Source organism: Gavialis gangeticus, unplaced genomic scaffold (assembly GCF_001723915.1).
Source record: "Gavialis gangeticus isolate Ggan-Ray unplaced genomic scaffold, GavGan_comp1, whole genome shotgun sequence".
Classification (NCBI taxonomy): Eukaryota; Metazoa; Chordata; order Crocodylia; family Gavialidae; genus Gavialis; species Gavialis gangeticus.
In genome coordinates, this window is record NW_017729031.1 from 29934802 (window position 1) to 29954588 (window position 19787).

Sequence of the window (19787 nt, forward strand, 5' to 3'; positions counted from 1 at the left end):
ACTTTTAGCTGCCTTCATTCCTTGGAGATCTCAGAACAGCAGAGACTCCCTCTATCTGAAGAAGAGCGCTTGTGCTCGAAAGCTTGCAAAGACCTTTTCCCCAGCTACTCAGTTGGTCTAATAAAAGAGGTCACATCTACCCAAAGAAACTTGCATGCCTATGCCCTTAAACCCCCACCCTTAAACCCCCCCACCCTGGCGGGGGGTCGGGCTAGAAGATCTACTAGGTCCCTTCCGACCCTAAATCTATGAAACTATGAAACTATAAACCAACACAGCTACAACCAAAAACCCTGCAGCATGAAGTTCTCTGCAAGTTCGAACCCAGCAAAGCCCTACACAATCCACTACAATTCAATATGCTCCTCTCAAAAAAGGGTAGTTTCTGGTATTAAAAAAAGGGGCAGGGGGAACTATTTCTCACTTACATCTTGGAATTAGATTTGTTCCCACTCCACAATGAACCAGTATGTTTAAAGGGACTACATGTCAGGCTTCGTATTCCATACATGTACTTCCTGCCTTAGTACAACAGAAATAACCCTGACTAGACAATAGAAGGAGGTGGTGCAGTGCCCAACCTTGGAAGTCTTTAAGGGGAGATGGGGCAGACACCTTGCTGGGATCACTTGACCTCAGCACTATTCCTGCCCAGAGCAGGGGGTTGGATTCAATGATCTTTTGAGGCACCTTCCAGACCTTAATTTCTACAATGCTATGAAGTCCATGGTCATTTATGTATTTGCTTTCTCTAAATTTTCCATATCATATTACCCGAACATGAAATGCTGTGACAAATATAAGATGACTTTATACCTTTAACTCAAAAAGAACAAATAAGCAGTGATATTGTTTATATCCTTTCATTAAAAATCCTAAATAGAGAAAAACACAGTCACAGAGAATTATTTCAATTCTAATTTATTTCTATGGAAAAAAGCATAAACAGTGGAGTAGTGCCAGGATCTTAAGCTTTTGCTTCTCATTAGTGAACCCACCCCCCTCATTCCTACTTAATACCACTTTGTGATAATGGGCGCATCTACACGAGATGCTAAAAAACGCACAGTAGACTAATTCTACTGTGCATAAGCACAGCAGGCAAAAACTGTGCTAATCCGCAGCAGAATTAGTCTACAGCACATTAGTGTCACAGAAAAAGCATGCTAGTCCTACTGCACAGTAGTGCCAATTACAGCGCACTAAGTTAGTACCTGTTATTACAGGTACTAACCTAATGTGCCTTAATTATGGCACATTAATGAACATGTAGACGGGCCCAGTGAGTAGCTATAGTTTAATTCTGTCAGAGCAATTTTGAGATGAACCATCATACCAAACAATTTTGACTAGTCATAATCTTAGGTTCATGGCTCCTAATAGTCTTCATCTTCTTTAAAAAGAAACCCAAAAAGCAACAGTTGAGGCACAAGACAAGGAACGTACAAGAACAGTAATAAATTCAGTAGTAACGTAACAAATTCACTTTAGGAAGAATCGCTGAAAATTATTATTAAACTGCACATTGCTGCACTTCGCATGGTGAGAATTAGAACATGGTACGTTGTGTCTGAGCACTGAAAGGTCCACGTAGTGGTTCAGTACTGAAGGAACTGCCCCTGCACTGTTCCCATAAGAAAAACAACAGGACTACGATAACTATGGAAGTTCATCTTGGAGTGTTCTCATTTACTCTCGTCTAAACTAAGCAGCAAGTAGTCTAGTTTCAGACTGGCTGGAAATCCAAGCCAAGCAGTGACTTTTGATTTTACATTTTTAAATAAATCCTTCAGTGTGAGCGGGACTGTATATATGGATCATTAAATATTCAGTCAATAGCACATTCTTTCCTTAAAAGAAAATATTCCATTGATTTAATAGCAACTGCCCATCTAAAAAACCACGGAGAACCTTCTTCAAATAATACAAGTATCTTCTTGAATGCACTGGATTTATTTGTTCACTGGAATGACTCAAGCTCAGATCAGTCGTGTGTGTGAACCCCAAGTCGACTCAAGTAGCTCTCCCATCCTGCCTTCCTGTACTTCTCTGCTTCTTCAGGACGGTTCGATGCGGATAAGATACCACGTCCCACAATAATGATGTCAGACCCTCTGTTGCTAATAACTTCCTGAGGGCTTAAGTACTGTTGTCCAAGGGCATCACCTGAAAAATTATACATAAACAAATTGGTCTTTCTTATTTGTAATAAATGGCACCAACAAGATGTTCTAAACCAGACGGTGGAACCTGAGAAGAGACCATATGCATTCACTGCATCGACCTAAACTCTGAGTTCATACTACCTCAAGGAAGGCACTTCTTGTAACACAGCTAAACAAAGATATGCCAATATTGATTCACACTGAATTCAATACATGGTGCCTTCGTTTTCATGCCTTACACATTATAGTACGGGGAGCAGCATGCCAAAGAAGTCTCTAACAGAATCACTAAAACTTAGAACGAGCCCAGGACTTGATTACTGCTGCCAAGCTACATTTGTGTTTAATGTTATAGGGCAGGGGTGTCAAACAGAGTCTGCGGGCAGGATCTAGCCTGCACGGCTCACTGCTGCGACTGCCAAAAGCTGCTGTTTCAATGCAGTTCCAAGTGAAGGCTGCCCACCTCCTCGTTCCCCACTGCTGAAAACATGGTTTTTAATCACCCCTGGCAACTTAGATCAGCAGGAGAACAGGGGGAGGGCAAATGGCAGTAAGCAAAGACCTTTCTTTGGAGACAACAGCATTTATTCAGCTCACTGCTGCTAACAGGTTGCCAATGCCTGACCTACGCAATGGAACGTGCCATCTAATGATAATACAGTCCACACATCCTGCGTGCGCTAAGGAGCTGTACACTCGAATGCACATAAAGCTCAAAGAGCCTGCTGGTCCCCTTCCTGGAAACTGGCTGTTTTCCAGAGAAGGTACTGAGTCTTGAAGGGCTGTACACCTCTCATATGCTCTCATACTTGCATTCAAGTATACACGTTTATTGGAGAACATTGTCCGTGTGCAATCAATCTTTTTCTAACCAGAAAGCTACTGACCAGTTTCCAGAGAAACCAAATCACAGGTTTCAGCAACAATAAAGACTGAAGAATCAGTGACACTACATATCTGAAGAAAGTACATTTATAGAACTATAAATCTTTAAATAAATCACTTCTGAGGTGATCAACATGCGAAACGTCATTGCTAATTCAACCCTCCATTTCCCCAGATTACCTCCAGCTTGCAACTGAACACCTGGAGTCAAATGAAGAAACTCTGGTTTGTTACTAACTTGAGAGCCAGCAATGAATCCAAAAACAAAGTCTGAGCTTTCCTCCGCCATTTGTACCTAAGAAAACCCAAAAAGAAGAGATAAGAGACCTAGAACCAAGGCTGATCAATGTGGCTGCAGGTCAAACCATTTATAGACTTGTGAAATAGGATCATGCACCAGGGCAGAAGCATGCAGAAGAAATGTTTCAGTCCTTGTTTCTGGGCACAAAAAAGAATCAGGAGACAGAACTGATATAGCTCCTAACTAAAACCTGGAAATAATAAGTAGCTGTAGGACACAAGAGCAAAACATAAAAGCATGAGCTAATAGAAAGCAATTACACTAATCGAGAGTGAGCTTGTTAAAAAGAAGAAAGCAATACACTTCTACAGTGGTCAACACGATAATGCAAAACAAATTAGCAATAATGCAGCCTGCTAATACAAACAGGTGCAGGCTACCCCCTAAGTCATGGAAGTCTGGTTTAAATCTTTGAAAAAAAATCCTGGTGTAGTGGTAGGTGCACCCAAGAAGCTCCGTGTAAACTGGAACTCTGATAAGAAAAGCCCCCAGTCTTCTTTATCAGATCACTGGCAGGTCTTCCAGGTGAAACAATTGCTTACTTACTGCAGCTCTGGTGTAGTCACCGGTTGCAAGTGAACCTTGGGAGCTCATCTCAGCAATCAGGAGGCAGCCTCGTTGCAAAGGAAGCCCAACTTCTTTCAGTCCTTTCACAACTCCAGAACCTGGGACCACATGAGCATTGACAAAATCTGCCCAGGAAGCTATCTTGAACATGCCACCTGTGAACAGAGAGAGGCAGTCAGTATCAGCACTTGGAATCCATCAAGGAGGAAACATGACCTTTAATGAAACGGTTATTAAGCAGTATTAACTGCAGCAGGTACTAGCTGTTAAAAGTGTCCTCTGTGATCAGATAGCCTCTTAAATGCATGAACTTAGCAGGCTGGTACATCTCAATCATGTTTATCTTCACAAAGTTGTGAAGTTTATCATGACCTAGCGCAAAGCTGTCCAATTGGGGCCCCGCAGGTCACATGCAGCTTGCAAGGGGTTAACCTGCAGCCCCCAGGCTTCCTCTGGCTGTTGTTCCCTTCATCACTCCAGCTGCTGCTGCAGCTTAGATCTCCAGGCTCCCCCTCCCTTCTCTGGCTTTCACTTCTTGCTCCTACCCACATGGCGCAGTGGTTGGGAGGACGAGGGGGAGCAGAGACCAACTACCTGGTGTTTGCAGCCAGGAAGGTGACATGGCCTTTGCTGGTGCAGCCCCTGGCTGCTACGATGGCCAGCCCTGGCCTAGAGCTTACTGGTATCAGGGGTCTCTTTCAAGAGAAGCTACAACCAAGTGACAAAAGAGATTTGGCTAACAACTTACAAACAGTACAGCATGTGCTATTTAGCCTTTGTCACCATAAGAAACTGTATCATATTTAATAGTAGCATAAGAGTGATGTTGTTGTGATGGTCCAGACATTAAGTGAGGCAAGGAGTTATTAGGGTGATATCTTTTATTGGACCAACTGAATAGTTGGGATAGATTTCAACAAGCTTTCAAATGAAGAATGCCTTCCATTTGAAAGCTTGTCAAAATCTATCCCAATTACGTGGTTGGTCCAATAAAAGAGACCACCTTAAGAAATTCATGCCTCTGCCATATTTAATAGGAACATATACTAAGAAGTCCCAGAGAACCAAAGCTGAGAATTCGCACCTTCATACTGATGTTTCACAGTGTTTCCAATGTCTGCAAACTTTCGGTCTTCAAAAATCAAGAACTGGTATTTGTCTGCAAGAGCTCTCAATTCCTTTGCTACCTCTGGAGTGAAATCTTTCAGGATATCTACATGGGTCTTTAAGATGCAAATGCTGGGACCTAGGGTAGCAGCCAATTCTAGAAGCTCCTTGGAGTCTGTGACATCAGCAGAAAGGCACAGGTTGGTTTGTTTCTTCTCCATAAGATTGAGGAGTCTGGTGGCAATAGGATGAATCCCAGGAAGTTGAGCACGTGTGCTGAAGCTCATTTCTTTGCATAGTCTTTTGCCAGGAGCAATCCCATTTTGCTGTGCTGGTTTGAAGACTGCACCCTCAATGAATTTCTGCACCTCCTTAACTGTTTCAGAGTCAACTTTCTTTTGCTTCTGGAGAATCTCCAGCACAGTGGACAAGGTACAGACAGAGTGTAGGTGAATTCCTTTGTCTGCTAACATGGCTTTCCCCCCCTGTTCCCTGTCCAACAGCACTATGGCATCAGTGACTTTTAACCCTTCTTTCTGAAGAACATCTACAGTCTCCAAGATACTAGATCCGCTTGTGACAATGTCCTCAATGATCAAACAGGTTTGTTCTGGCACAATGGTACCTTCCACCAGACGCTTTGTTCCTTTAAAACAGAATGACAACCCATTAAGTCATTAATATATCAAAAAAATAAAAAATATGAAACTGCTGCTTTAATATTATCATTGTAAAGATATGGTGCCTTTTGGAAAATAGTTTTGATAAATAACGGAGCTAGGTATGAAAGAAACAGGTAGCTTTGCTTTCCTTGTTAGGAGGTAAATTTGGTACTCCTGAGTTTGGATTATCAAAGTTTTAGCCATGGCTCTATCACAGAATTCTCTCTAGGCAAGTCACTTAAACTCCAAGGAATGAGTAAGCTCATGGAGTCCTTTGTTTGAAGAAGAGGTGAGATGAATTAATATTTGCAAAACTTGAGATCTGTGTTTTCTCACAGCATTGCCAAGGTCCATATCTGACTAGTCCTTGGATAAGCAACTATAGAAACGGGCAATTTTTTACCATTATAAAAACACTACTACTGGAACCACAGAATTCATCTCTTTTGTAGCTACTCTTGAGAGTTTGAAAGTTGAGTAAGTCACCTGCATTACTGAAACTTTAATATATTTATCACTATCCTCTAAGAGGATAACTTCCCTGTTAAGATGGTTATGGAAGCTACGGAGCCTCTACCTTCACCAACAACGGGACATGAGCAACAAAAGAAACTTAATCTCCCCAAAGTCATGAGCAGCAGCAGGGCAGAACACAATGAATATAGTGGCTATCAATACTGTACTAGGATGATCTGGGGACTCCATCTAACCATGGCTTATGTTTCTATTTGGTATTGGGAACTCTACCAGGCTAACTGCATTTTAACTGAGGGGCTTTATCCATTTCCTCTTCTGTTTTCCTCTTGGCACAAAAAGTGAGAGATATTTCTATGCCTGGCAAAGACTAACCATGGATGGTCACTTCATTTTGATGGATAAAATCTTGGATAAAATGATAGTCACCCTTTAAAGGAAACCAGTTTTCCAAGTGTGATTTCTGTGACTGAGACAGTAACTAAGTAGAGGATCATTCGTTCATTGACAAGAAAGCTTGAGGCTATAAAAAGGGGGGCGGTGGTTCATGGGCCATTTCAAAGAGAGGGAGAAGAGACTGGAGACTCCAAGTTCTAGAGAAGCTGTATGCAGGAGGGTAAAAGAGGAACAAAGGGGCCTACTTCAAACACAAGCCACCCGAGAAAGAAGGAATCTTTCTGCATGGAAAAGGGAAGGTGAGGCTCCTTCATGATTTGGAGAAGGTACATAAAGGAATCCTGGACTCCCTAGCATGCCTGTGCAGCATTCAAAGGAGGTGAGGAAATGCATACAGGGGTTGCTTAGCCCCTGATGCTACCTAAGATACAGTGATTTTGGCTTTGGTATCTTTTCCAAAGCTTGGGTGTACATTTCCTTTTATTGTCACATGGTCCTGTAAGAGGCACCCTTAAAGCAGGGGTGGGCAAAATGTACTCCGCCAGACCATTCTATTTGGCCTGCGGGGCCCCTAAAAATGTAAAAAATGAATATGTATCTGCCCCTGGCTGCCTGTCATGCAGCTCTCCATGGCTTGCCAAAACTCAGTGACCCTCTGCCCACAATAATTGCCTGCTCCTGCCTTAAAAGCCAGCGGGATTCTAGGAAAGACTGGGGTCAGCCAAGGGGAACTTGGAGTAGAATTTACTACTGAAAAAATGTTTATTACAACACAGCTTGACAGCTGTAAATGGCATATCAATCATTTAAAATACTTTAAAAAACAAATATTACAAATAGAAAAAGTGTTTCACAGCCTGAATTAAGTTAAATAATTTTACCGTAGTCCTTAGCTTCTTTCCTCCGTATAAGCATTGGGATCTGCTTGGTGGAGCAGATAATAGTAGCCAAAGGCAACGCTGTATATGGGACTCCACATACGGAGTCATACTTGATCCCAGCATCTTTGGCAGTTTGGAACAGAAGATCTGCAACCTGAAAAATACACCATGTTTTTAAGCAGTAACAATCTTATCCTAAACTACATACAATTCCCAGGGGACAATTTCAAATTTTCATTGCCAGGTTCTGACAAAGTAATTCTTCTGCTACAAAGAACTATAGAAAACCACAACAGGGTAAAACATTTTGGACACTATAGTCTCTGGGCTTATCTTGTAAATCATGTTTGCATACCTAACAATGCTGACATCCTGTGACACCACACAACACCCCTGAAAGATGCTCAAGCCACCCTAGGGTGTTGCATCCATTGGCTGAGAGTCACTGGCCTACAGACAGAACTTGCAGAGCAGCCAAAAGCAGCAAAGCAAACATATCACAGATCCCTACTTGCACAATCAGTTATACTGTTTAGAGGCTGGCCTGTTTCCCCCAATCTTGGCCCTCCAGGCAATTAATTTTTGTAATATAGTAGCACTTGTCATCCCAACTTGGTAACTGGCTTCAATTCCTAGTGACAGTAAGGCAGCATAGGAGTGATACTCAGGGATCCGTGTTTTCTGTTTCAACAGGAAAAATGGAGAAAACTAGATTTCCCCTTTGCCGGAGGAAACTGTGGATTTCTAATTTTGCCAGAGGAACCCTGAAGATTTTGCTGTTTTGTAAAGATCTCTCTGCAGGCAGGCAGAGTTCCAGCCTGCAATGGGCTGGGAGAGAGCAGAAGGAGGGCAGTCAGGCAGCAGTGCCGTATGCATGCGTGTGCTCACAAGCAGCTCCTGCAGGCAAATGGGGTGGGGGAGGGGGATATGGGGCCTCAATGTGTGGCTGCAGGGCCATGTCTGGAGTAGTGTTCAGACCTCTCTCCCCCACCTCCACACACACTACAGAAAGGATGTGGACAAACTGGAGAGTCTAGTGGAGGGCAACAAAAATGGTTTGGGGGCTGGGGGATACAACTTGTGAGAGGCTGAGGGAACGGGGCTTATTTAGTCTGAAGAAGAGGAGACGGAGAGGGGATTTAATAGCAGCCTTCAATTCCATGACAGCGGGTTCGAAAGAGGATGGAGCTGGATCGTTCTCAGACAGAACAAGGAGCAGCGGGCTCAAGTTGCAGCAAGGGCAGTTTAGGCTAGATATTAGGCAGAAATGTCTCGCTAGGAGGGTAGTAAAGCACTGGAACAGGTTACCCAGGGAGGGTGAGGACTCACCACCCCTGGAGGTTTTCAAGACCCAGCTGGACAAAGCTTTAGCTGGGATGATCTAGTTGGGGTTGGGGCTGCTTTGAGCAGGGGGTTGCACTAGATGTGACCTCCTGAGGTCCCTTCAACCCTCATTTTCTATGATTCAATGAAAGTCAATAAAAATGTATCGACTCTCGCCTCACAAGACGAGAGCAAGAGGCCACAAAATGGAAGTAGTAGGTGGGCAGCTGAAAATTAACAAAAGGCAGTTTTCACACGGGGCTCCTGCAGAAGCTGCCCGAAGAAAACTCCCCGATAAACTAAGGCAAGTGGGGGAGGGACATCTGTTTGCCAGGCATGCCACAAGCTACCCCACCCTGCCTGCTGCTCTGCTTTTTGCTCCCTGGAGATGCCACCCACGGCCTCCCCGGGTTGAAGTTGCGCGGCCTGGCCCGGTCCACCCCCCCGCGGCCGTGCCTGGTTGAGCAGCGGCGGGTGCGAGACGATGACACGCAGGTCGATGTAGACCGGGGAGCGGAGCCCGCTCTTGAGCACGAAGTCGCCAAAGCGCACGGCTCGCGCCTGGTACAGCCCCAACACCAGCTCCTCCATGCTGCCACTTGCACCGCTTCCGGCGCGCGGTGATGACGCCGTCATAGTAACCAGGAAAAAGAGGGGAAGCGGAAGTATCTTTTTGGGGTTTTTGTTGTTCTCCCGCCCTGGCGGGGGGTCGGGCTAGAAGATCTACTAGGTCCCTTCCGACCCTTAATCTATGAATCTATGAATCTATGAATCTATGTATCCTTCCCGCCCTCTCTTTGCGCATGCGCCCTGCAAGGCAACTCGGAGGGCGGTCCCGAATGTGCGCATGCGCAGTGAGAGGGAGGTGGTTGGGAATGGCAGGCGGGGTTCTGAGTGTGCGCATGCGTGGAGCGAGGGGGAAGCCGTTGGGAACGGCGGGCCAGGTTCTGAGAGTGCGCATGCGCCGCTATCTCACGTGCCGCCTGTTGTTGGTGTCGGGAAACTGCCTTCACAGGCAGCAGAGGGCGCCACTGCTCCTCTCGGAGCACGGCGGGATTCCCGCGACTCGAGGAGCTCGGATGGCAGCGGCCCCACAAGCAGGCCCATGGATCTCTGTGGGGACACCCCAGTCACCTCCGCACAGCACCCTGTGGTGCCCCAACCTGCCCCAAGATGTTGCTGATATGCACTGGAGATCCCAGCGGGAGGGAGGCAGACACCCCCCAATCCGTACCAACGCGACTGGGGGGTCCTGTTCTGTTCTGACCCCAAATCTGGCCGTTGCTTTGACCCCGCAAGACCCTCCCGCCAGGAACCTCTGGGATTGGTTGCAGCAGGAGCGTGGGTGCAGCCCAGCCAAAGTCCTGGCTTTGGCGGCAGCCACCACCCAGCACCTCTGAGGGAGACTTAAACACACCCTGAGGTTTGCAGCAGGAAGCGGGGAAGGAGGCAAGCCAGGGAGATCTGCAACCTCCTCTTGGATACCCGCCCACGATGGATCATAGTCCACCCGGCCTCACTATCCTAACAGGGAAGAAGGGTCCACGAGGGGGCCATCCCACGACCACACGGACATGGTGACAACTGAGGCAGAGGCCACCCCATGTCACGAGGCACGTACCCAAGCCCTGGTGCAACACACTCCTTCCTTTAATGCCCCCTGCACCTCCAGGGGTGCAGAGGATACAGCGACTGATGCGGTTTCAAACTCCTCCCGGCTTCTGCCGCCGCTTGTGAAATAAAACAGATGCATCCTTTGTCTGAACAACTGTCTTTAATAAAAAGAAACCCAGAAACCATATCGTGAGTGTACTCTATAGGAATGCAGTGACAGACAAGATGTATGGCTCAAAGCGTCGTCTCTCGACGATCGCACATATACGCAGGAGAGGAGCAATAAGATGTGACAGCAAGTTATCACTTTACAACGTTACACGGGGAGGGATCAGACTTGACAAATAAAATATTTACAAACTTACCTTTACAAAACAACCGTGTGTGCGTACAAAATGAAATTGGCCCTAAAACAGAAGATACACTTAAGGCAGACCAGCAATACACTGAAACAATTAAGGCTGTGGAATTAGTTTGCACCTTTAAAATGCTGAGCTATTAGCAATACTGTTTCTTTTTTCCTCCTTCAAGTGACTGTTGCTGAGATTGAATAGCATCAGTGTGCGCCAACTGTTTACTCTTTGGCCACTGCTGTTCATCTGGGGTTAGGTCTCACTGAGATTGCATTTGTGATTGTCCCCTGCATTTGCCTTCCTTTTGGTATTCGCAGAAAGCATGTGTGGTTTTACTGACCTCAGTGGCAGAGTTATTTTGAACAGTTTGGTAGAAAGAGAAGTAAAAGCACCAGCATCAAAAGTTGGACATGGAGGTGAAATATGGCTTAAGTGAGTAGAGAAGATGTTCATTTTCACTAGCTTCATATTCAAAGACTACGATGACAGCAAATATTCAGAATCCTGACATTATGGTAACACTCACCGCTATACAGAGTCCAGAATAGGATTTCATCACTTGATGGCAGTGTGCAGTCGGCCTTGTGAAATGGGATTTTATTTTGTTCCCTCAGGAAAGCACCATTTTCTGATGGAACGCAAAAGTGTGAATGGGACAATAAATCTGCATCTTTGAGAGGACTCTGCCTCACGGGGGAATGGACAGGGAATAAAACCGAAAGGCTAGTCTGCGTGCGTGTGTATAATGGTTAGTCAGACCGTTCTGGTCTGCACATTACTCACCAAAGTGGTCTCTGAAAATTGTGTTATCTGAGATCATTTGATTATCATCCTCTAAATGAGAAGGCATTAAGGTACTGTTATACATAACCAAAGACCCTCCTTTCAAATAACACTGTACAGCTCCATCGTTAGCTTCTGCTGATGGTTTGCATAGCAAAGGTAACTCATGCCCTCAGCTATACTAATGAAATCCACCAAAGCCCCAGAAGTCATACAGGTGACATCCAGGGCAGAACTTGCCCAGATCTTAACTTAGTTTTAAAGGGAAATATTTTTTTTCTAGCAACCAGGTATCCAGGTTGTAGCTGTATTGGTTTAGAGGCAAAAGGAATCAGAACTTGTGGCAGAGGGGATATCTTTTATTAGACCAACTAGATGTTTGCAAAAAAAAATCTTTATTTGCAAGCTTTCGTGCACAGGCACCGAAGATTTCTAGCAGCCAGCACCTCAAGTTAGTATTGCTGCAGAAAAGGTCAGTTATTTAGAGGAGGAAGGAAGAAGGGTGAGAAAGATGCTGGAGGATAAGAAGATAGGGCACGCAAAGCTTGGATTGTTTTAAGTTCAGGGTTTAAAATCCTTGAGCCTTCTTCCTTTCTGCTTATTGGCCCTTTTCAGGAACCGAGAGGCAGCTAGCCTGCTGCACTGTGAGCTCTGTCTTAAGGCAGCACTTTGGGTCTGCAGCTATGTAGCATGGCTGAGACATCAGGATTTATTCTGTGGCAATCCTGGGTTTAGAGAGCGGATAAAAACTTTCAATAGTGCACGGACAAGTATAAAAGAGTATGTGTAACGTACACACATTTGGCCTGGCCACTCTGAGGGTGCAGAGAGATTATCCTTTACCCCAGTGTCATTGACATCAGGCTTGTATACTAATGTAAATGATGTTGGCACTGGGAACAGACAGATGTGAAGCTGTTCCAGGATGATAGGTGCTATCACAACACCTTGGCAGGGTGGCAAATTATTGCTTGTTTGTCTCTAGCACACAGCTACCATAGAGTGGAAGCGGACATACGTCTAAACCAGTTTTATTTCCACTCGTAGAGTTTTACCTCTGATTTTTTCAGGGGTAATTCTCCATCAGATTGGGTGAAGTTCCTTTGGTTTAGGGATTTTTTTGTTGTCTGATTGCTTGCTACATTTTTATACTGATATAATGCTAATTACACTGGTATAAATGTTTAATATGTCCACACCCTCAGCAGAGCTAGAAGATTTATGGGCAATGAGAAACTAAGCTTTCTCCACTCAGTTTATTTTTGCCATGTGCATTTCCTTAAAAATTGTCCATCATAGTTCAGTCCATCAGCACAGGACTATAAAACAGATTTCTTTTACAGGTGGATACTTTAGTAACTGCATTACCACCTTCCAGGATGTCTTCCAGCAGGGGTGTCTAAGCAACCAAGTGGCCCAAACTTTAGCATGGTAGCACATGCCCATCAGAGATTTGGGTTATGTACTCCAGTTGTCAACCCATGCTTAAGCTTGTATCAGATTTTTGGTACTATTGTTATCTGTGCTAGCTAAATTATAACTCCTGAACAATGTCTTTCCATGCTACAGTCACACCATCATTTGGCTATAAGTGTGCCTTGAATGTTACAGATTCCTGGCATAGCTTCATCCCTACTTAGCAACTGTCTTAGGGCTTTGACTTTCTTAGTAGCCTAACTGAACATCATGAACTTTTTCTTGTTTATAGTGGGAAAGACTTAACATGATGGAAATGCAGGGAGACAAGGCTGTTGTAGTTCTGCATCCACTAGTCCACTTTGCGGCTCCTTTTGCCCAAGTGGTTGGGCTTCATGGACATCATGGGGGCAGAGTTATACCCTCAAAGAAGTGCAAAGTCCAGACCTAATTAGTTGAGTGGGAGCAAGATCAGATCCACTCCCCTAGTGTTTAATGGACAATGACACTTAGGAGCCAAATTGCCACTTATTCAGACAAAACAATTCCTAATCAATGGGAATTTTACCTAGGTGACCAGCGCAAGACCTGGCATGAAACAATTCTAGATACACTATTATTAAAGAGGCCAGAATTTTCGGAGCGTACAGAAAAAAAGACATGCTCAAGAAATGGTTCTTTCCAATGCAAAGTTACTAAACCAATAAAGAAAAAGAAATGAATAAGATCTATGGGTTTGATGTTCCGTATCTCCCAGTTTCTCCTCTAAAAGTCACCTCACTGTCTTAAAGCAGTTTTAAAGCCACAGGACTGAACCCAGCATCCTCTTTCAGCTGCCTTAATTTTATGCCAGTAAAACACTTAAAAAATCTCTTTAATTAACCCAATATTTTTCCTACATGTCCCAAAGTGGTATGCGCTTGGTGTGGCAGTTGGAGACTGGAATATAGTTGTAAGGAAATAAAATCATAACTCACGATTTCACAAGATCCATGATTTTTTGAAATCATGCAGAAAGTTTATGGTTTAACAGCTACACAGGTCTTAGAACAGCTGTGGGTTCTGTTAAGCACCCTCCCATAAACCTTTTTAAGGGCAGCACAGTCACAGCAGATAGACAAGATATCCCCACAGGCCAACTTCTACAAATAGGAAGAGGGGGAAAATAAACAGTCCCATAGTGAGAAAGTACCTGAGAGCTGAGCTAATGTAAGAAGCCCGTTGGTGGCTGTCATCTGAAGGAACATTTGCAGCCATGCTCAGGCTGCTATTCCATTCTCTGTCTTGTGGGAAGGGGCCACTGCACTGCATTGCTTGGAAAATTAGCTGCCACATTAAAGGGAGGAAATGAAATAGGTTTCAGTTCATGCATTCTTTTCAGCGCCTGGCCAAGCCTCTCCCCTTCCTAGCCCTTCGAGCAGACTCTTGCTGCCTGTTACTGAGTACCTGACCTTCCCCCATCACGGATGCATTATTAGGATGCCCCTGACACTAGCCAGTTACTTAGTCTCCCCCTCTAATGGTGGGTCCCCTTTCCCAAGGCTCCATGTTTACGTCTACACTTGTATAGCGGTGAAAGTCTTGGCCTGTTTCTTTCTGTTTCTTTGTCCACTAGCAAAACCCACCCGACAGCCACAGAGGGCCCTAGCTTCATTGCGACGGTGCAGTTTCACGGTGTAGGACAAATGCAGTGCTCTAAAATCCCAGAAGGAGCTGAGTTTTGAAGAGGATCAAGGGCTGGTAGAGCCCCGAGGCATTAGCAGTGCTGGCAGAGGGATTTTGTCACTTTGGGGCTGGAGAGACTGTTTTTCTGCCGATCTACCGACTCCTGTGGACACTACCAGCAGACAGACCACTTACCACTACTGGATTTCACTATTGCTCCTAGGCAATTGCTCAAGATAGGCTATGATGTGCACAGATTAGCAGATCAAACCTTTTGCCTTGGGAAATCCAACCCTGCGAATCAAGAGTTCACTATCAACTGCTGTGGTAAGAGCTTGGATATTACCTACCCCAGGCACACTGGCAGAGCTCACCATTGATAGAGCTACCCATGTGCCTGGAAAGATATACCCCTTTCCTGATTATCTGATCAGTCAGATCCCCCACCATGCGCTGGGTTGGGACCTATTAACTGTCCCAAGATGCTGGAACAGGATGAGGGAGTATTGCCTACTCCTCCAGTCATACTGCTTAAAAGGGAAAATTTGGCCAGCTTGTGAACTATGAGATTTCCCATGTTGCTTGTATTTAAAGTCAGCCCTGCTACCATAACATCAATATGAAAATGTTGCAAGTTGGCTTGGAATGATGATTCTGTTATTTCTAACTAGGCTTTGGACATAAAAGATAGCCTCACAAATGCTTTGGTGATGGAGCCTTAAAGCAGCTGAAGAAATATTTATGGATCTGGAAACATCAGCAACCAATTTTATACATAGAAAACCATTCTGAAGCTGTAAGCACAAGGATAAACTCCCTACTCTTACTGCACTTTGACTGGCTTTGGACCAAGCAGTTTTTGAAGCTAGAAATGAAACAGGGTCCTTTTTATATATTTATATATGTACACACAATATAGGTATATTGAACAACCTGTGATACAAAAAATTATCGTTGTTAACATCATCATCTAGTTTACAGATACTGCAAAAATTTGACACCCTTTTCTCAACACACAGGTTCTGCAAAAGATTTCTGTACAAGGCTTAGAAAACATTTTTTAAAAAACCATCGTCGTCTCATTGTGCTTAGTCAAAACAGCTTTATTCTCCAGTGAATTCACTGCCTTAACTGTCATTTTGAAAGGTACTGCATGTTGACTCAATATAGCAAAAGATTCTATAATCCTGTGTGGGATTTCTGCCTGCTTGAGCAAGACTGTAAAGAAATATTGAAATCACACCATCAGAAAAGCTGTAAATAGAGCGTGACCTTGTGTGCCCTCTTCAGTGAAGTCAGTGGGAGTCCTGGGTACAGAGGGCTCACAAAATTCAGCCTTTATTAAGGACTTAGTTATCAGTGATTTCTCCAAACTCCAAATTCAATTTGAATTTATTGTAACTATTGACTGCCTAGATTCAGCCCAGTTTTACCCACTACTCTGCTCCAACTCCATCGTTTATATTTTGAAATCAGTTCGGCAAGACCAACAGGGGTCTCTTATAAGGCTGCCTTTAACAAAAATAAGGCAACAGTATTTTGGTTCCCTCTTCCAGCTGGTGTTCATCTTAAACACCCTCTTTGTTGTGTGGACTTTACTATAACAGGCAGATTTCTTGCTTCCCAAGAATAGCCTTGTCAAGAGGCTGGATGTGCCCACCTGAAACCATCTATATTCACTTTGGTTCTGAGTAATTGGACAGATACTGCAACTACTGGTACAATTTATAACCCTCAGTCTGGGGAACCACATGAAATTAATACTTAATACAGAATTATATACAGACAGATTCTGCAGCATGTCTGCTCATACTGTATTCTGGGTCTTAGGACTAGTCATGTAATAGCTCAGGAATATATTGCATTACGTTCCAGGATTCATCCTGTTCATTATGAAGCTCTTAACATTGGGAACTGGATGCACGTCATATTGGTGCTTGCGGCGCTCTATGAAGGAAGCCAAGCGGGAGGTATCCAGTGGGATTTTGGAATAGTTGCCAGTATGTGGCTGCAGCCAGGGATGCTGTAAACAGGTGGCTGCTGTTGGTCTTCTCCTGAAGTCTTCCTGAAGGATAACATTGATGAAGTCTCTGGCAGCCAGGCTCACGTCCGAGAAATACTCTGACGGGAAACTGAAATCCACTCTGCACACATTTATGCACGTCTCTTCTTTGCTTTCATCCAGGAATGGAGAGACACCACTTAACATGACATAGGTGAGGACCCCAATGCTCCAGATATCCGTGCTCAGTGAGACAGGGACACCTTGGATAACTTCAGGAGCTGCAAACTCAGGGTTTCCAAGCAGTTGGTGAATGTGGTAATGTCCTGTGATTTGAACTGCATCTTCCAAGTCTATCAGCTTGACCCGAGGCACAGGGATCCTTAAGTCAATGAGTAGATTTTCTGGCTGTTGAAATAACAAGAAAAAAAGTATATAAGGTATTTTTTGCATATGGAATTTATTTCCTTCATTTAAGGATACACCTGCTCCAATATTTAGCTTTGCTTTTCACATTAACCAGCCCATCAAGACTTACATATCATCATAGAGAAAATACTAATCAGGACACATATTGCCTGGGACTGAATTCTAGCTCTCCTTTACGTGGCTGTAAATTCAGATCAAACTGGTTTAATTCCCGAATTCATCTTCCTAGACTGAAAACACAGATCTTAATTTTAGATTAAGACTGTATCGTTAATTTATTTAAATACCTTTTGCTCATGTGGCAAGCTAGTTTCTCAAGGGTGTTTACCTTAAGAAGTGACATTTTGATCTCACAGCAGTGGAAATTTGAAAAGACTTCACTGCAATCAGTAGAACTGCTGTAGATTTATACAGCTGAAAAAACATTCCCTTGCTTCCTGTGATTCCATTCATAAATGCTCTGCTAATTATTTTTATCAGACTGCAGGCATACTTGGTCTCAACATCTTTTAAGTCTCCTCCTATTCTACTGACTTCTCTGTCAGCATTTCCAGCAGTCCTGTCCTACTTGACTGGAGACCTTCAGGGCCCAGTCCTTGCCCTTCACTTTGGACTTTCCCCCAGATCCTTTATGAACAGTGGATTCAGCTCTTTATATTGTAATGCCTGTTTTCTTCACTGCCATCCATTCAAAATCCTCTGCTTGCCTCTGTTTTAATTCCTCATTTTCATGCCTTTTTATTGTGACTTCAAAGTCAACATGCCTAAAATTTATTGCTTTCCAAAGTCTTCTCTCTCTCTTCTCTAAATTGCTGTTGATATGCTCTTCATCTCCCAGTCTCCTGATTGGCCTATGACTTGCTCTATTGTCTACTGAAACCTCTGTCTCTTTCCGCCACATGATCGGTCCCTACAGTTTCATTTATTTAGAGCATCTTTCAATGCTCAACTGAAGTGGGCTCCTGCCTTTGCTTTGGAAAAGAATCCCAAGTTCTAAGGGGGTCCCTGTTGCAGGATTCACTGTAATTTCTAAGTACCTTACAGAGACACCTATCTACTTACTGTCCAGTCTAACCTCTTGACAGGTCCAGCAGAGAATACAAAGAGTCACAGTGAAAAGGAATCCTGCTATCACAGACAGTCGGGGCTAAAGTGTTATACAGAATATGTTAGAAAAAAGATTCTGTCACAGGAAATGGAAGCACCAAAGTAGCTTTTCAACTGGCTCATTTCCGAGCTGAAGATTCGAAATGACTTCTCTGTGGAGCACTGAATGCATTATTGGCTACTAATTGGGAAGGAAATTCATGCAAGAGGGCAGGCTGGTCCCTTAGATTAATTAACTCTGCCATAAGATCTTACAGTGGAGTAATTAACTCTACAGAAATACTTCTGTAGATGGTGACCTGGGCCTACATTGTACCTGGGAGCAGCTGATTTTGGCCCAAACCATGTCGGGGTTGATTTTTGCAGCTTCATCGCTCATGTAGGTGCACCCAACGTAACCTGAGCCAAGGTTAGGTCACACATTGCTGAACCCCCACAGGCCTCACTCAGAACACTAATCCCTGTGTGCTGTGCTGGCTATTATCTGTCAGACTGAAGAGTCGGGATGCTAATCGGTGGAACATTGCAGCAACCAAGTTAGGACGATGTCTGTATCATTCAGCGTAACTCTGACCTCGGAGCCGCCTCCTGCTACGGGCAGTAACAAAGCAAGCTTGACTCCGGGTAATCTAGCTGAGGCTTGACACCAACTACTTCCTGGGTCTCCTATGTTCCCAAAAATGCACTTGGGAGATTTCTCTTTTCCATTCTAACCAAATTGGTTTACTTTTCCAGTCTCTTGCACTGGATTCCTCTCCTATCTCATTCAATGTTTAAGCAACTTGTCTCACTTCCAAGGTTCTGTATGTTGTCTGCTTTCTTTTTTCCCCTCTCGTACTCTTTGCTCTACTCACGTCTCCCACATTACTTCTCCCTTTCTATCTTTTCTTTTTTTGAGGGGCCTCTTTCATTGCCCTCTTTTCCACAAGCTCTTTCCCTCTTCGCACAGGCTAAGGCATCTGCTCTATTTTTTTGTCAAATTCCTCCTTAAAACATACCTCTTCTTCTGACCATAAATCCATAAAATAGAGAAACTGTCTTTTCTATTAGAAGAAAGGAAGAAACCCTTAACTCCAGCAATAAACCTTCTTCTGTCCACCTCCTACCTTATATGTCTTGAACCTCCTATCTTATATGTCTTGAACTGGAATGCTTGTCAAATAGCCTATAATTTCTTGAGGACACAGGCTGTTTCCACTCTGAGCTTTCTCCTCCTGGAGCTGTCTGTGCTTAACTAGCAAATAACAGTTTCATTCTGTTTTCTTCCTACCTTTATGTCTAAATGAGCCACTCTGCAATTGTGAAGATATTGTAGTGCCTCCATTGTATCTCTGATGTAGAAAGCTACTTTCTCCTCCATCAGCTCATCGTGATTCATGAGATAATCCAAGAGACGGCCATCGTCCATCCTTAAAACAAATCAAAACTCTGACATGAAAGATCTATATGAAGCACCTGGGGATGGTTAATATTTGAAAGCATAGTGGCAAAGGAAACTCAGTGACCTAAAAATGGAGGCAGGTAAAATGAAAAAGTTGGTGTGTATATCTAAAGATATAGCAGGCCAAAAAAACTACACAGTGCTTAATCTTCAGTTATCACCTGTCCTTGAAAAGTCCAAAATACTGAATAGAGCTGCAAGATACTGAAATTTGCT

The 19787-nt window shown here is 44.0% G+C and overlaps 2 protein-coding genes across 3 annotated transcripts in view; both read right to left on the reverse strand.

The window, feature by feature from the left end:
• Nucleotides 1-1420: 1420 nt before the first annotated feature.
• On the reverse strand, nucleotides 1421-9422 carry UMPS (uridine monophosphate synthetase). 2 transcript variants are annotated; one of them, XM_019522564.1, is made up of 6 exons: nucleotides 9323-9422; nucleotides 7439-7592; nucleotides 5003-5671; nucleotides 3898-4073; nucleotides 3231-3345; nucleotides 1421-2166 (listed from the first exon to the last, which is right to left on the reverse strand). In XM_019522564.1, the coding sequence occupies exons 1-6, from the start codon at nucleotides 9395-9397 to the stop codon at nucleotides 1985-1987; spliced, it is 1371 nt and encodes a 456-aa protein (XP_019378109.1). In that variant the 5' UTR covers nucleotides 9398-9422; the 3' UTR covers nucleotides 1421-1984. The 2 variants fall into 2 exon arrangements, with proteins under 2 accessions (XP_019378109.1, XP_019378108.1); XM_019522563.1 differs by having other exon boundaries at nucleotides 9218-9422.
• Nucleotides 9423-14545: 5123 nt separating this feature from the next.
• Nucleotides 14546-19787, reverse strand: part of KALRN (kalirin, RhoGEF kinase) — a 721807-nt gene continuing 716565 nt past the window's right edge. The window contains exons 58-59 of the mRNA XM_019522566.1: nucleotides 19401-19539; nucleotides 14546-17002 (exon numbers count right to left, since the gene is read on the reverse strand). Of these exons, the coding sequence (XP_019378111.1) occupies nucleotides 16457-17002; nucleotides 19401-19539 (685 nt within the window). The 3' untranslated portion in view covers nucleotides 14546-16456. The remainder of the gene's footprint in view (nucleotides 17003-19400; nucleotides 19540-19787) is intronic.

Coding starts and splice junctions, on each gene's coding strand:
- UMPS (XM_019522563.1), bottom strand. CDS start 9,397: ATGACGGCGTCATCACCGCGCGCCGGAAGCGGTGCAAGTGGCAGCATG. Junction 7,593..9,217: donor ACCCGCCGCTGCTCAACCAG/GCACGGCCGCGG, acceptor TGTATTTTTCAG/GTTGCAGATCTTCTGTTCCA. Junction 4,074..5,002: donor TGTGAAACATCAGTATGAAG/GTGCGAATTCTC, acceptor CTCTGTTCACAG/GTGGCATGTTCAAGATAGCT.